Consider the following 16684-nt stretch of genomic DNA (forward strand, 5'->3'; position numbering starts at 1 on the left):
AACTACAAAAAAAAAAAAATTTAAATCCAGTTACAAAGAAAATTAAGACAAAAATTATAGTTGATCTCTTAGGACAAAGATCTTATCCCTCTCCCCCTAAATGTTGATAACACACTATATAGTTATATATACAAACACACACACATACACTTGGAGGAAGAACAATAAAAAATAAAAATCAATTTAAATTGACCTTTAAAGATCCCTTGAATACATCCAAGAGTTTGATTTCCTATTAATTACTCTCAAAAAAAAAAAAAAACAAAAACAAAAACCTATGTATTCATCTCTAGTTTGACAAGCAAACTATGGGTGCAGCTCTTTTCTAACTCCTCACTGCCAACCTATTAAAATGCAACTGCAAACTGTGTGCTGCTCGAAAGCTTAGCGGTCAGACTCGGACCTGGAATTCAGGTAGATGACTCTCGGTAGTAAAAACCTCTGAAAAGCAGTTTGGGAAATGTTTCAGAAAGTGAAAGAAAAACAAAACCTGCTCAAATAGGAGAGACAACAGCTGCCTTCACTTCCAATAACCAGAGTTCAAGTCCTCACCAGAACAGGCCCTGGGGCTCCCAATTAGGGGTGCCTGGGCCTCTGGATCAATGACCTCTGTGAGTGCATAGAAGACATCTGTGTTCCAGGAAATGTCCCAGAGAAGAGCACCCCAGCAGCTCACTGTCAGCAGGGGACTTAGAGATTTGATGGTCTGTTTGGCCACTTGCCGCCCGCCCGGGAGAAGAGCCTGAGGAGAATCAGGCATCGTGCATCCCATCCCCAACCATCAGCAGACGCGAAGTACTTACTGCCAAGAACAGCATGCAGTACATGGAGAACGAAGAGTGGCCAGAATAGAAGGATAACCTAGAAGAGAAAGAAGAAAAACATTCATTTTTCTCCCCAAGGCTGAGCCTATTCTTTGAGTGGCCTACATATATGCTGGTAGTGAATTCATTTTGTTTTGGGGTTCTTCTCTTTCTTTTTTCAGGGCGGGGGATCAAACCCAGGGCCTCGTGTACACTAGACAAGCACACTACTGCTAACTGAAGAATCTCCTAACCTTCAGAGGGCACACAGCTCCCTCCCTCTACCTTCAGAAATTAGAAGGATGAAGGTGGGGAAGCAATTAAGACAGGAATATGAAGGTGTCCTAGGAGGACACAAGGTCAGATTTCTATGCAGTATCATTTTACTGAAACTCAGGATGGGTGATGACTCATTGTGACCAAACTTGCCAAGCATTTCTATAGCTATTAGAGGAATAATACTTGACAAGCCATAACTGGCATAAAGGGCCTTGGCTTTATTACATAAAAATTCATATGACCATGATTTAAGTTTTCCATTTGCAGGGTTTGTCCCTGAATAATGTAATGCCTCCTTTGAACACTCAGAATTTGGTCACTTCTGCCTATTCATATTAATAATTTTGTGTTTTAAGAGAGCACATATCTTGCCTTTGATTTTCCACCAGATAAAGTGCTTTTGACATTTATATTTAAATTATGCTCTCAAAATTCTGTACCAAATGAACATCTTTTAATATTACAGTCTATAAAAATCTGAGTATCATCTTCCCACCTAAAAATGACAGTGATTGCAAATCTTAATTTTATAGCACTTCTGAAAAAGAAAAATAAAGCTTACTAATATTCAAGATGTAAATCCTACTCTCAATTAGCTACTGATACAGGAAAGGCTAAGCACATTCTAGATACAAACTACACATGAAAAAATACTCATGCAAATAATTACAATGTTTCTCCTGTTTTCCCTATACAAAAATAAGAAAAGTTATTTTACTTATTCAAAAGGAATTTAAAGCCTATGTCAGTTTATTGGATTCAGAGAGAAAGAGAGACTGATAAAACACATAACAAAGAGTCTTGCATGTAAATCTGGCAACAGGAGATGGGTGGAAAAGTAAAGAGTTCTTAAACATGTACTGAGGATGATTCTATCAAGAATTTGCTTTTCCCACTAAAAATTTTAATTATCATTTTTGAATCATATACATTCCTAAAAAAGAGACTCTTCTCATTTCCTGCTACCTAGGAATTACATAACTAAACCCAATAATTGTTCTGGTTTTAATCTATGTAAAACAAAGCACTGTTTGGCTTTACTGTTTTGCCACAAAGAACGGATCAGTAGAAATCTTTATTTTAAATCAGATTTAAGAGCAGAGTTCTGTATATTTTACAGTCCATTTCAATATACTGAATAGCCTACATATTAAAAAAGACAACTGTAGGGACTGTTGAAGCCCATCGAGTGAATGTAGCCATGATGACAGAAACAGGCTCAAAGTCAAGCCACTTCATTTCACTAATCCTACACCTTGTACCACGAAATCACAAACTGGAAACTAAGTAGTTTTAAACAGCTCTTAATCCACCACAGAGCAATTTCATTAGTTGAAAATGAAATGGTTTCCAATTTTATTCTGAATAAACATTTTTAGTCAATACAGAATCAATCAATAAGTCTGCCTATGACTTCAACAGGGTTTTTTAAAAAGAGAGAACTATTCATGATCACTTTCTAAATCTTTACCCACAGTAACTTATCAAACAGATCAGGGTAATATGAGCTTTTACTTGTCTTAAAAGGAAAACAGACCCACAAAAAACATAAATTCAAATTATTCTTATTCCATACAAATCTAACTCTACTGGAATCTGTAGGAGATAAGTTTGCTCCTACAGATAGCTTTTTATATCCATAATCCACGAATGAACTAAATATTTGTATGGAGCCATTGTGGTGGCGCACGCCTGTAATTCCAGCGGCTTGGGAGGCTGAGGCAGGAGATGATGAGTTCAAAGCCAGCCTCAGCAACTTAGTGAGGCCCTAAGTAACTCGGAGAGATCCTGTCTCTAAATAAAATATAAAAAAAAGGCTGGGGATGGGAATGTGGGTCAGTGGTTAAGTGCCTCTGGGTTCAATCCCCAGTACCACCCTGCCCCCCACCAAAAAAAGTATGGGTAGTTAAAAAAGAAGTTCAAACGCTGAAGTAGCCGCATCACAGTGATCTCAGCTGAAATGCTGAAGACTTTGCCCCCAGCTAAAGATCCCTCCCTTGGATTTTAACCAATCCCATCTCACTTCATTATTGCTCCAATGATGAAGAAAAAGTAATAACATAAGCCAACTTTCCATCAAAACTTAGGAAAATGTTTTCAAAGAGAAAAACGTATTTTGAAATGCTGCTGTTTTCATTAACTCTAGGGAATGGTGTGTTAAACATTAAGCAACCTTCAGTTAGCAAGTACATTGGTCTTGACTATATAATTTACAGTGAATAAAGTCCTTTACGAATGGCAAATTCAAGATTTTCCCCCCTTCCTTCCGTCAGCCAGGGTACCTCCTTCATCTGGAAAAGGTGACTAAACTCAGCCTGAACCCCAATATCACAGCCATCACCCCAACCTTATATCCGAGTTCGTGCTCAATTCAGTATCCTGCCACTTCTGCACTTCCAATATCTACATTCATGTTTGGTCTTAAAAACTGCAAAGACAATCAAATCCAGCCTTTATCAGAAACAATCAGCTCATATGAAGTATTTCTCTTTTTTTGGTACTAGGGGTTAATCTCTGGGGCACTCAATCACTGAGCCCCATCCCCAGCCCTATTTTATATTTTATTTAGAGACAGGGTCTCAGAGTTGCTTAGTGCCTCACCATTGCTGAGGCTGGCTTTGAACTAGGCATCCTCCTGTCTCAGCCTCCCAAGCTGCTGGGATTACAGGCGTGCACCAGCACACCTGGCTCCATACAAATATTTAGTTCATTCGTAGATTATGGATATAAAAAGTTATCTGTAGGAGCAAACTTATCTCCTACAGATTCCAGTAGAGTTAGATTTGTATGGAATATGAATAATTTGAATTTGTTTTTTGTTGGTCTGTTTTCTTTTTAACAGAAGTAAAGTTCATATTACCCTGATCTGTTTGATAAGTTACTGTGGGTAAAAAAGAACATGAAGCATTTCTTAACTAGCGTTTTGGGGCCCATGAGGTTCAATCACAAGGAACCCAGTCAATCAACCCTGGGCTCTTCCCTAACAGATTTTCTTCCTTCTTTCTTCCCTATTTTCCAAAGTTGAAAAGCACTAGAAAATGCAATTTTAGCTATCCTTTTACTCTGGAAGTATCTTTATATCATTGGGGCAGGGGCCAAGGGCCTCAGGTATGCTAAGCAAGCACTCTACCACTGAGCTACAGCTACAGCCCTTGCATTCCTTCTTGAATGAAAGTTTTTCTAACTACAGAATTCTAGGTTAATGATTTTCTTAATCATTACACTATCTATGGCTTCTGCTTTTGCTGTAAATATAAGCCTATGTACCATTCCTTTCTCCATCTTTTCTCTTTCATTGGTCCCTGCCCCCATGCCCAAGTCTTAGATAGTCTGCAATTTCACTATCAGGCATCTAGTAGGGGCTTTTTTATTTACCTGGCTTGGTATTTATGGGCTTCTTATGTCTGAGGATATTTCACCAATTTTATAAAGTTCCCAGCCACTATATCTTTGAATGTTGTTATATCCTCTATCCTACTACTTCTTGTGAGTTTCTGGATGACCTTATAATTACACCGGCTGTTTGTATTCCTCTGTATCTCTCAACCTTCCTTCTGTGTTTCTGATCTTGCCTCTTTAGGTATATCTTTCACTTTAGTCTTCCCTTTCACTTTGTCTAATCTTAATCTTTTACATTTTAAAATTTAAATTACTAGATATCTATCACTTACAGATCTCTATGGCTTTTTCACACCTGTCTGGTCAATTTTAATTTATTTCATCCTATAACATATTTTCAACCTCCCCTTAGTCTTCACAGTGGACATATTTATATTCCACATGGTAATTCTAGTACCTGCAATCTTTGAGAATTTATATAATTTGTTATATTTGCTGATTCTCACTTAAGGTAGTTTGTTTCTATGTATGTTCATTATATTAAAATGTACATTCATGTCTTTGGGACTTCATTTTTGGGGAATCTCAGAGGTACATGGTTTAAAGAGAATTCTTCCAGGGGAGACTTGTGTCAACTTCTGCTGTGTTCACTATAGATCCACTTTGACCTTCAAACTTTTTAAGACTCAGCATGAGTTCTGGCTCTAGGCCAGTGTGACTGTGGTCTTATGGTTAAGAATTCTTCTTAATATCTCCCACTGGGAGGATGCTGCCTTTTGGGAGTCCTTAAATTATCCATGTGTCTCCTGTATGTCTTCCAGCTCTCCTCAGTCTGTCTTTATCACCTATGCCTCATATTCACAGTCTAACAAACCTGGGTTCTAAGCTTTCAGAAAATGGCAGATAGGGCACACATTGGATCTGCAGCACTAACTGACCCTGGCCTCAGGTCCCAGGTAAGCTATTTATACATTTATATGTATGTATGTCTATATATGATTGATTCATAGACATAGGTATAGTTTTTTTTCCTTCTAAATGAGAATTGTTATGTGTTTTTTTTTTTTTTGGGGGGGGGGTGCTGGGGATCGAACCCAGGGCCTCGTGCTTACAAGGCAAGCACTTTACCAACTGAGCTATCTCCCCAGCACCTTAGGTATAGTTTTTTGAAATGGGTTCTTGCTATGTTGTCCAGGCTGATCTTGAATCCTAGGCTCAAACAATCCTCTTGCCTCATCCTCCCAAGTAGCTGGAACTATATGCAGGTGCCACTGCACCAAGTATTGTATATATGTATCATATACATAATTTAAGATACAGTGCATACAGACATGGGGGGGCATATTTTCTAGCATGTTTAGTTGAACTATATCAGAAGGTATTTCTAATCCTCCACATTGCCAAAAACAGAAGTGGGCTTTAAAAAAAGAGAGAGAAGAGAGAGAAAGAGACTTGAAAGTAATGGAATGCTATCTAAAACCAATCACTTTGGTAGGAAACACAAGTTTGACAAAATGTGATTTGTTTTTAATCATATAGTGGCCAATGCTCACAAATACCCAAATGTGTCCAATTACTGATACACCACCAACTCCCTGGGTATGCCAAAGTTGGCTCTTCTGCAAATCAGAACTTTCATTCCCCCTAAAAATTGTCTTAAAATTGATTCCTTAAAGCAAAGGCAAAAATGTCATCAAACCACAAAAATTGTTACAAGTTACTGAGCACATCCAGGTACATGATACACAGCATCTGTGCTCCTCACAACAACTCTCATGTGCACACACAGAAAATGAGCTTCACACAGTGTCAGTAACTTGCTCAAAAGCCCAATCTCATGCCCAAACCTGAGTTTTCCGAAGTGTGCCACGATGTCACTCCAGTGAATGGCAGACAAACCCAGGAAGATTTTTTTTTTTTTTTTTCCAGGAAGATTTTTAATCCTAACCTCTCCAGGCAGGGAATACCAATCAGAAAGAAGAGAAATTATATGTGGCGAAATGTGTGAAGTAATATATATAAAAGTTAGACAATTTATGAAAAAACATGTTATCAGTAATCATTTGAAGAGAATAATTTGTTCTTTGTACAAAAAACAATAGGAAGTCAATCACAACATGAGGCAGTTTCTTTACATCTTATTTCCTGAATTCAATATTCACTTAACATAGATTAACTTGAGGTGTAGGAGAAATTTCCTTTTGTGGTAATCTTTAAATATTGACTGATCCTGTTTAAAAAAAAAACAAACAGAAGTTTAAAATGTCCTATAAAAATGGACATGTGAGCTATAACCTCTTAGTGAACATAAACTTTTCCCAAGTATTAGTTCCACTTTATTTTGAAAGGATGTTGACACTAACTGTGCCAATGGCTCCAGCATTAGATATCAAATACTGTAGATAATTAGCACTAGATTATGTGTGAAAATCCCATATCTAGTATACTTCAAGACTCAAGTAGGTGATGAATGGGGAAAAGCACACTTCACTTAACACTTTCAAGAGGATGGTTTGACAATATCTACCCACATGAAAACACATATTTTTGACTCATTAATTCTATTTCAAGGAATCTATCCTAAAGAAATGCACACAAACATTTGTGCTGCAACACAAGAGGCAACTCAAGGACCCAAGGAAGGTTCTAGCACTGTTCTAATGAATGCTCTATGCTGTGAAACTGAATTAAACACATCTATGTGAACTGACACACACACAAAAAAAATCCAAGATATATTTGAAAATGTCATTTATTTAAGTCACACAAAGTTTGATACAAAAATTCATAGAAAATGACTGAAAAGATACACAAACTATCATCAGCTCAGGGGAGAAATATCAAATGGGATTAACAAATCTTTCACATGATACAGTGCTAATGTTGGAAACAAATCATATTACACAGATAATATATATAATATATTAATAATGTATAATATATATATATATAAAATCTGTGTATTATCTGTGTAATACATATATATGAAGTCATGGGTGTCAAAGTATCTTTGATATGCCAGCTACAAATTTCCTACAAATTCTCCCCACCCCACCCCCACACACACCGCACACTCTTCTTCCTGACCAACAGTTCCCCTGAGTGTGCCCGGGCTGAGTCCACTGCTCCTACACAGCTTCCTACCAACAAACACATGCCCAGAACCTAGCAGTGACTCAGACCCTAGAAACCTGATCTCATATTTCTCAATGAAATGTTCTGACATTTGTATGTATTTTTAAATATCACAATGTGTTTTCAGTAAAGGTACAAACACAATTCAAAAGTAAGTCAAACTGAAACATGAGGCACTTCCTTCAAATGTCCAACACCTTGAATTCAGTATGTTGACTCTGGTGTTACTGAAAGTAAAACAGCTAATAGCTATACTTTAATATGAATGGTTGAGGAGGGTTTTTTTTTTTTTTTTTAAAGAGATCAGAGTTTTAAAATGTCTAGAAATACAAAAACCAAAGGGTTTCACTCTCCCAAATGGTACAAAGATGAAGGCAATAAACAGTAAAGAAATATAAGATGGTCCCAACAAAAAATAAATATAATACAACAAAAAATGACAAAAACATCTTACATCTTTGAGACACCTAAAGATTGAGAAATTATTTCATTAGCAGCAAAAGTCATTTCATATGCTCCTTGATTATTTGTACATGATGTTAATATAGGAAAAGATCATTTTCTATCACTTTCTGAAGTGTGTGGTATGAGGCAGGATCCTGAGACTTATACTTTAAGTCTCCCCCAAAAAGACAATACCAAAGTAAAGAAAGTCTTCTGTTAGCCCCGGCAGATGGTGTGTAAATCATGAAATCACCACTAACTCCTGGCCACCAGTCAAGAAAGATAAGAGGGCAATAAAAGTGTCTTTAGTATTATACCAGTACGGAAATTCAGATCTAAGTCGAGGCACACACCACCCAGTGGCACAAGGCACAAGGAGTAGTAAAATTATTAGAGCCCAACAGGAAGCTGGCCAGGCAGGTCACTCCCTTTCCATCAGATTAGAACAGGTGACATCACTGCAGCTAGCAGAATGTCACAATACTTCACTTAGATCTTTTCTACACAATAGACAAAAACAGAAAAGTCACATTTCCTTCAGGATTCCAACTCCTCTTGCTGTTAAGAGAAAAGCAAAAGCAATTCCTAGCATAAAAGATTTAAATGCTCTTTTTAGTACATTTACATTATAATTAAGGGGAAGAAAGCTGAATAAAAATATTGCAAATATAACAACAAAAGCATGAGCATGTTACTTTCACTAGAACAAACAGCTGAGCATAGAACAGAAGACCTTCCTAAGCCCCACCAACCTCTCCAGAACCATGATATGCTAACAAACTACTTGTTAGCTGCCAGCACACATTTCATGCTCTACTTACCTGTCCTTTTGCCTGGAATGAGCTTCCCACCTTTCTTTGATAATTATTATTCAAGGATCAATTCAACCATTTATTGCTCCAAGAAATCAGTCCTAAAAAAATCTAGATTGAAGTTACTGCCTTTTCTGAGGTGGGAAAGAGACCTACTGCATTCAAGGACCTCCTTACACTAAAATCATCTCTAACTGAATCCTCTTCCTCCATTATATCAAAAGTTTTGCAGGGGTGGAACAAGATTTTTTAAAGAGGACTGGCTGTATTCTTTTAATTACATAAGATGTACTCATTATTTTAAAAAACTGGCAGGTACAGTAAAAAAAGAAAAATTACTGGTAAATGTCCATTTTCCCTGACTGAGATCACATCTTAATTCATCTTGCATCCCTACCACCCTGTACAGTTATCTAGTATACAGTAGGTACTCAATACTAGTTTTTTGTTCTTTTCTTTTAGCTACAGTAGGATCTAATCTCTTGAATAAGTGAATTTTTAATTATTCCAGAATATAGGAAATTCTTTTTTTAATGTTTTTTTAAAATATTTTTTTAGTTGTAGAGAACACAATATCTTTATTTATTCATTTATTTTTTAATGTGGTGCTGAGGACTGAAGTCAGTGCCTCGCACATGCAAGACAAGCACTCTACTGCTGAGCCACAGCCCCAGCCCCTAGGAGGAAATTCTTAAACTTTTAAAATTTAATATGAACAAACCTACCCCGCTGGTCTCCACTCCACATCAACCAAGAATTAAATACCATGTTAGTGGCTCCACAAGAAGTACTCCTTAATATTAAATTGGCTGGTTGTAAAAGTAGGTAAAACTATGGATTATATGTTATCTTTTCAACATCACTTTATCATGTAATTAAATTCTATACACAAATCACACCATGCCACAAGAGGTAAGTTATTTGGTTCTGATACTTTACCCTTGGACACATTTTCCTCTTAGAGTGGTTAGAAATTTGGACATTATCTTCAAAGACCAGTAGCATTAGAAGGTCCAGTCTAGTATCTTGCTGTTGTCACCCTTCCCTCAGAAATCCCGGGCAGATTGTTGAAGTGTGTTAGCTTGAACAAATAGAATTTAATGCATTTTCCAACACATCTAGCAAGCATTTTAATAATGTCTATAAAATGCTCCAAAATTCTTTTACATTGTGATCAAAGGAAGTCAGACTGGTTGAGCAAATATCCACAATGATGAAGTAGCAGATGTACTCTGTTGTAATTTTAAGTTTTAAAAACATTCTCAAAGCAAGTCAGTGGCACAACAATGACAACAACAAAAGAAAAATGAGGAATTTCAGGAGGATGTCTGAATTCGTTGTCTACAAGAATATATTTTTGGTTTTTAAGGGAGCATTTCTGTCTTTCAGTAAACTAAACATCTTGGAAAATTGCCCATCTTGTTCAAAAGTTTCCAAACATTAACTCAGAAGCAAGCACTGCAGTCGGCAATAGATTACATACAAAATTAATGGTTAATATAGCACAAACATAAAATAAAATATTGAGCCAATCCTATCTCTCTCCAGTGTATACATGGTAAGTTTATTATATACAACAGTAATTTTATTAATACTATCTACTGTCTTCCCAAACCTTTCTCCCAAAAAAGGGCAGCATTAAAAATTGTGTAGTTTATGTACAACCAGAGAAATAAAAGTTGTACCCAATTTGTGTACAATGAATCAAAAAATAATAATAATTTAAAAAATTTTTTTAATTGTATAACAAAAAAAGCTTTTTAGTTCAAGTCGAGAGCCACGTATCAGGGCGGGGGTTGTGGCTCAGTGGTAGAGCGTTTGCCTGACACATGTGAGACCCTGGGTTAGATTCTCATCACCACATAAAAAATAAATAAAGGTACTGTATCCTTCTACAACTAAAAATATATTTAAAAAAAAAATAGCTGGGTGCAGTAGCGCACACCTGTAATTCCAGCAACTTGGAAGGCCGAGGCAGGAGGATCACAAATTCAAAGCCAGCCTCTTCAAAAAGCAAGGCACTAAGCAACAGTGAGACCCTGTCTCAAAATACAAAATAGGGCTGGGGTGTAGCTCAGTGGTTAAGTGCCCAAGTTCAATCCCAGGTACCACCACCCCGCCCCCCACAAAAAAAAAAAAAAAACAATTCCATGTATCAGGGACTAGAGTGATATGGACATGGCTCAGTGATAGAGTGCTTGCCTAGCATGTGTGAGGCACTGGGTTTGATCCTCAGCACCACACAAAAATAAATGAATAAAATAAAGGCATTGTGTCCATCTACAACTAAAAATCTATTTAAAAAAAAAAAAAGATCCAAGTATCAGTGGACCAGATGTTAGTACTCAATAAATTAGCTAGTCCAGGCAAGGCTGGTAGTATTTTGTACTCCTCGTGGGCTGTTATTGGTTTTCTTGCCTGAGTACCACCTGGAGACTGAGTAACACTGCTTTCTTGCCAGTACCCTGCTCTTCAACTTCAGCAAAACTCCCCACAAGTGAGCTGCTGAGTTCTACATATGCTCTGCTTTAATGTCTTGGTTCAGCCCTTCGTTACCTTGCACCTGGATTAGCAACGTATTTTCCCAATTGGTCTCCACACTTCAGTCTTCCTTTTCTTTTTCTACAGCATGCAGTCCAAACTTCAACCCCCAATATCTGACCCCCAAATTTGAATATCCGAATCTCCAGCTTGCCTGCGCATGACCATGCAACTCCCTAAATCTGCAACATGTTCTGCCCCAATTCTACACATTCATATTTTACTCATTCTCCAAATGCCTCCTCCAGCTTAGAAGGAATACTGCCATTCTCTGATTTCATGCAGCATTTTATCATTAAGGCATGTATCACTTTCCATCATCCATATCATCACACTCTCAATCCCCATCTCATCTGCACTGTGAGCAGAGAAAGAATAATATGCACATCTTAGCAGCTCCCACATGACTAGAGCAGAAGAGTTGTAATACATGCAGAACAGGGGAGATGGAATGAGGTACTGACCTTTCAGCCAGGTTACAATTAAATGATAACTTTCATAACTAACAACTTTCATAAAGTGAAGGATCTTTTAAAATCATCCTCTACTTAATTTTATATGTTGATATTTCCTTACAGACATAACTACAAAGAAGGTTGTCAAGCTACTGACATGCACAGGCATAATATAGTAAGCCTGAACAAATGAATATTTCTGGAGGTATAAGGAATTATCTGGCAATATCTACAATTAGACCATGTAGAAGAAGCAATTCTAGCAGATTTTACCAAGTACTTAAGTACCACACCGAACCAGCCTATTTAGAATGTTTTTTAATATTATAGAAGGTACGTGCTCAAGTTTCAGCTTTATTTACCAGCAAGCAATCTGTAGGTAAGAAATCATTTCTCACATCTAATCATATTGCAATTAACCATCTAAACAAGACTGCCATACTCTTACATGAATAACTTTTTCTGAATATCTGATTCATAGAGCTAGAGATTAGTCACTCAGAATTGATTGGAAACACCAAATTTGCCCTTTGAAATTTGGGGCTGGAGATGTAGCTCACAGTTAGGAGGCTTCCTAGGATATGCAAGGTCCTAGATTCAATCCCCAGCACCACAAAACAACAACAAAAAAGAAAACCACATATATAATTTAAGTAAAAGAAAGAAAAAAGTAAACCTCTTAAAGCAGCCAGGTTTTTATACTGTCCTATCACAGACAGACTAGCTACCTATGCACAATCTGTAATTCGTTCCTCTTAAAAAGGTAAATATCAGCCCCTGTATCCTGAGACAGAGGTCATTTAAGGTCCTCTTCCCACAAATCGGGTTGATCTAAAGTACTGGTTCTCTAAGTGTGGTTCTGAGATCAAGAGTAGCATCTGAAAACTTGTTAGAAATCAAGTTCTCAGGCCTCACCCCAGACCTGAATACACACTTGAGGATTCCATGTTTATGCTTTGTTTTTTGTGTTTTTTTTTTTTTTTTTTTGAGGGGGGGTATTAATGGAGATTGAATCCAGAGAACCCAGAGGAGCATTTCCACTGAGCTACATCCCCAGTTCTTTGTTAATTTTTATTTTGAGAAAGGATCTTGCTAAGTTGCTTAGAGCCTCACTTAACTGATGAGGTTGGCCTTGAACTTGTGGTCCTCCAGCATCAACCTCCCAAATTGCTGAGATTAAAGGTGTGCTACCATGCCTGACACATTCTGTTTTAATAAGCCTACTAGATAATTCTAATGTACCAGTGAAGTTTGAGAGCCACTTATCTAAAGAGAATTTTGGCCCAGAAGGGAGCTACAGTTCTGAATTACAAACTCATTACTCTGTTTGCTGGGACTTTTTCCCAAAAAAACTGGAAGTAATGGTATTTTCACTGGCATAAGCAATGGCAGTCTTAACCACATGTTCTAATGCTGCAAGTATGGCCCCATTTAATTTATAGCAAATTCTCAGTATTAATTCTAAACAGTGAATAGAACTTTCAAGATAGTGCAATTAATAAGTATCCCATTAAAGTCCATTTCTTTTCTCACTTCTGTGTCTGTGACCAATGCCCACCACAACTGAAGTCTGGGGAAAGTCCTATGATATCAGTGATGGCAGACACAGCACAAGGGCATGCACACGTGCAGGAAAGGGACGTGGGGCAAGAAAGTAAGTCAATGAATGGGAAAAAATCAAAACCAAAACCAAAATTATAGGAGGATATTCTCATCCTAACATGTTACTCTGACTCATTTATACCATCAACAAAAATGACTCATTTTGACTGTTATGTTCCCTTCTCTCCAGTGTCAAGCATTATAATTTTATAATTAAAAACTTACTGGGGGCAGATAGTGGAGGTAAATGAATCAAAACAGCAGATTACACCATAATACTAAACTATAGATAATGTTTAAACGGAAATGTTTTTGCATTTTTTTGACTTCTTGGCTTTTAAAATTCAAGACAAAAATAATAGGAAAGTCTATATCCAACCAAACTATATTCCACAATAGAACAACAATGCAAAGCCATAGTTATAAATCATTATTATACACCTCTGAAAATGGTAACAACATTCTGGAAGCACTGAGGGAAATCACAATTTTCTGTGAAGATACAAAGTTTTCCCATAATTTTATTTCTCCATTTGATGATTCTCTTTGCTTTGGAACTCCAAATCTAACACAGGATCTTCTCATTAAAAAAAACACAATTATTTTTAATGCATGTACGTCTGCAGTGTGAGTTATACAGATGCCCATACTGTTTTTAAAGAAGTTGTTTACCCAGTCCTTCTACAGGACTTTTAAGTAGACAATTCATATGCAGAACATTTAAAAGCTGGCAGGGGGAAAAGTCTAACATTTAGGTCAAAAGTACAATCAGAGAAACTGTACATGTCAGTCAATTTACATACACTAGAAAGAGACAGAGGGTATGACACATAACAACTGAAAAATGCTTTTTACACTATTTTAAATAAACTGTATTACTTAACATTTTGCCAAAATATGATAGCTTGTATAAAGAAACAAAATCTCATCAATAAGAAATATCTTCACAAGCTGGGCTTGGTGGCACACGCCCAAAATCCCAGCAGCTCAGATGTCTGAGAGAAGAGGATCACAAGTTCAAAGTCAGCCTCAGCAAAAAACAGGCACTAAACAACTCAGTGAGATCCCTTCTCTAAATGAAATACAAAATAGGGCTGGGGATGTGGCTCAGTGGTTGAGGGCCCCTGAGTTCAATCCCCAGTATGCCACACCCCCACCAAAAAAAGAAATCTTCACAAGAAAATTTTGTACCATTATTTATATACCTAAACAACAGAAACGAGATGTTTCAAGAATTTGTGTCCTTTAAGAATTATTTACAAGGACATTTTCTGGAATTCAGTTAAACCCTTATCATCATAATGACTTTCTTAAATTCCTTAAATGAGAGAAAAGATTAGCTTTCCTGCCTTTTAAGGTGCTTGATCCAGGTGAAATATTAGAAAGAAAGGCATAGGCTTTGTGGAAAAGTACAAAGCTGAAAGTCAAAGTCCTGAAATTGGGTCATGGCACCACATTACTGCTTCTAGGAGGAAAACTTAGATGCTGACTCTCTCAGTGCTCTAGATGTTCATTCATGAAAGTGGGACAGTACTACTTACCCTCTATGCTTATGTTGTACGAATGCTACAAGGATAAAAACAAATAGCAAATGGGTAGCACTGAGAAAATTTGGATATGCACACCATATATTAAGAAGATGGTTAACTCTCAGATCAGTTTTTTATCACTGAAAATAAGCACCCTTCTTTGGTTCCAAGTAAACAATAAAGTAATATACCATACTTTTTTTTTCCTGTTGAATGACATTACCTTTTTTAAAGATAACAATAAGCGTTCTTAAAGTTATCTGACTAAAATTAATTTGCAGTCAAGAGAATTAACTATAGCCAGGCATAATGGCTGTTGTCCTAGAACTCAGGAGGCTGAGGCAGGAGGATTGCTTGAAGCCTAGGGAAAAATAGTAAGACCCCATTTAAAAAAAGGGGGTGTGGGGGAGGGAGGGATGGAGGGAGAGAGAGAGAGAGAGAGAGAGAGAGAGAGAGAGAGAGAATAAAGACTAGTCACAGATTGGGAAAATATATTTGTAAAGCATATAGCTGATAAAGGACTTGTATCCAGAATGTATAAAAACATTTTTTTCAGTACCCAAGAAGAAAATATAAACAACCCAATTTTTTAAATGGATGAAAGATTTAACAAGAGTGAAGAGGCAAATAAGCATATGCAAAAAAAATCACCAATATCATTAGAGAAATGCAAATTAAAACCACAGTGAGATAATACTACATATATAATAAAATAGCTACAATTAAAAAGATTAACACCACACTGGCAACAATGTAGAGCAATTCAAACTCTCATATACCACTGACAGGAATGTAAACTGGTACAACCAGTTTGAAAAAGGTTCAAAGGTTCTTAAAAAGTAAAACATACAACTACCATATGACTTACTCATTCCTCTAAGCCATAGATTGAATGTGCCCCCAAAGTTATTCCCAAGGCAGCAGTGTTGAGAGGTGGGACCTTTAAGAGGTGATCAGGACATGGGGGCTCTCCCCACAACAGTGGATAAATGTCATTGTCACAGGAGTACGCATTTCTCCCTCTCCCCAAATGAAGCCTTTGACTACACTGCTGCTGATGTTCCCTGATACAGCAAAAGACCCTCACCAGATTCTGCCCCTTGATTTGGGACTTCCCAATCTCCAAAACCATGAGTCAATAAATCTGTGTTCATTATAAATTACCCAGTCGGTGGTGTTCTTTTATAGCAGCACAAAACAGATGAAGACAGAGAAAATAACATATATCATTTACTCTCCCATCAGAAACAATGGAGGCCAGGAGACAGTGCAATGACATGTTCAATGTAGGAAAAGAAAATAATATCAGAGAATTTATATCCAGCAAAATTGTTCTTGAAAAATGAAGTAAAAATAAAGACATTTCCAGATAAACAAAAGCTGAGAATTTGTTGCTAGCAGTTAGCTGAAACAATGGTAAAGAAACTCCTTCGAACTGAGAGAAAAAACATACCACACAGTAAACTGGATCCCAGTCCTTTACTCTGTAGGCTGGAACTCCCATTTCTATAAAGACAAACTCCTAATATTTTCCTGTATCTCAAACTCTTCACTAACTATTCACCACCCCTCCTAGTCAAATATACTTTGCCTTCATTTGTTCTTCAAATTTCTTCAAACATCTAAACTGCAGCATTGTTGAGTTTATAATATATACGTAATAAACATTTTCCACCACTTTATAATATACATGTAATAAACATTTTTCTCACCACTGCAAGAATTTTTTGGCCAATATAATAAAA

At 36.9% G+C, this 16684-nt stretch overlaps 1 protein-coding gene and 1 non-coding gene across 4 annotated transcripts in view; both read right to left on the reverse strand.

Moving 5' to 3' along the window:
* Window positions 1–16684, reverse strand: part of Plpp1 (phospholipid phosphatase 1) — a 94619-nt gene that overhangs the window by 10194 nt on the left and 67741 nt on the right. For all 3 annotated transcript variants that reach the window (XM_047555982.1, XM_047555983.1, XM_047555984.1), the window contains exon 4: window positions 804–861. In XM_047555982.1, the coding sequence (XP_047411938.1) occupies window positions 804–861 (58 nt within the window). The remainder of the gene's footprint in view (window positions 1–803; window positions 862–16684) is intronic.
* Trnat-ugu (transfer RNA threonine (anticodon UGU)) lies at window positions 5490–5567 on the reverse strand. Its single transcript has one exon. It is a non-coding gene; the product is annotated as a tRNA-Thr (tRNA).

This window comes from Sciurus carolinensis, chromosome 6, assembly GCF_902686445.1.
Source record: "Sciurus carolinensis chromosome 6, mSciCar1.2, whole genome shotgun sequence".
NCBI classification, from domain to species: Eukaryota; Metazoa; Chordata; class Mammalia; order Rodentia; family Sciuridae; genus Sciurus; species Sciurus carolinensis.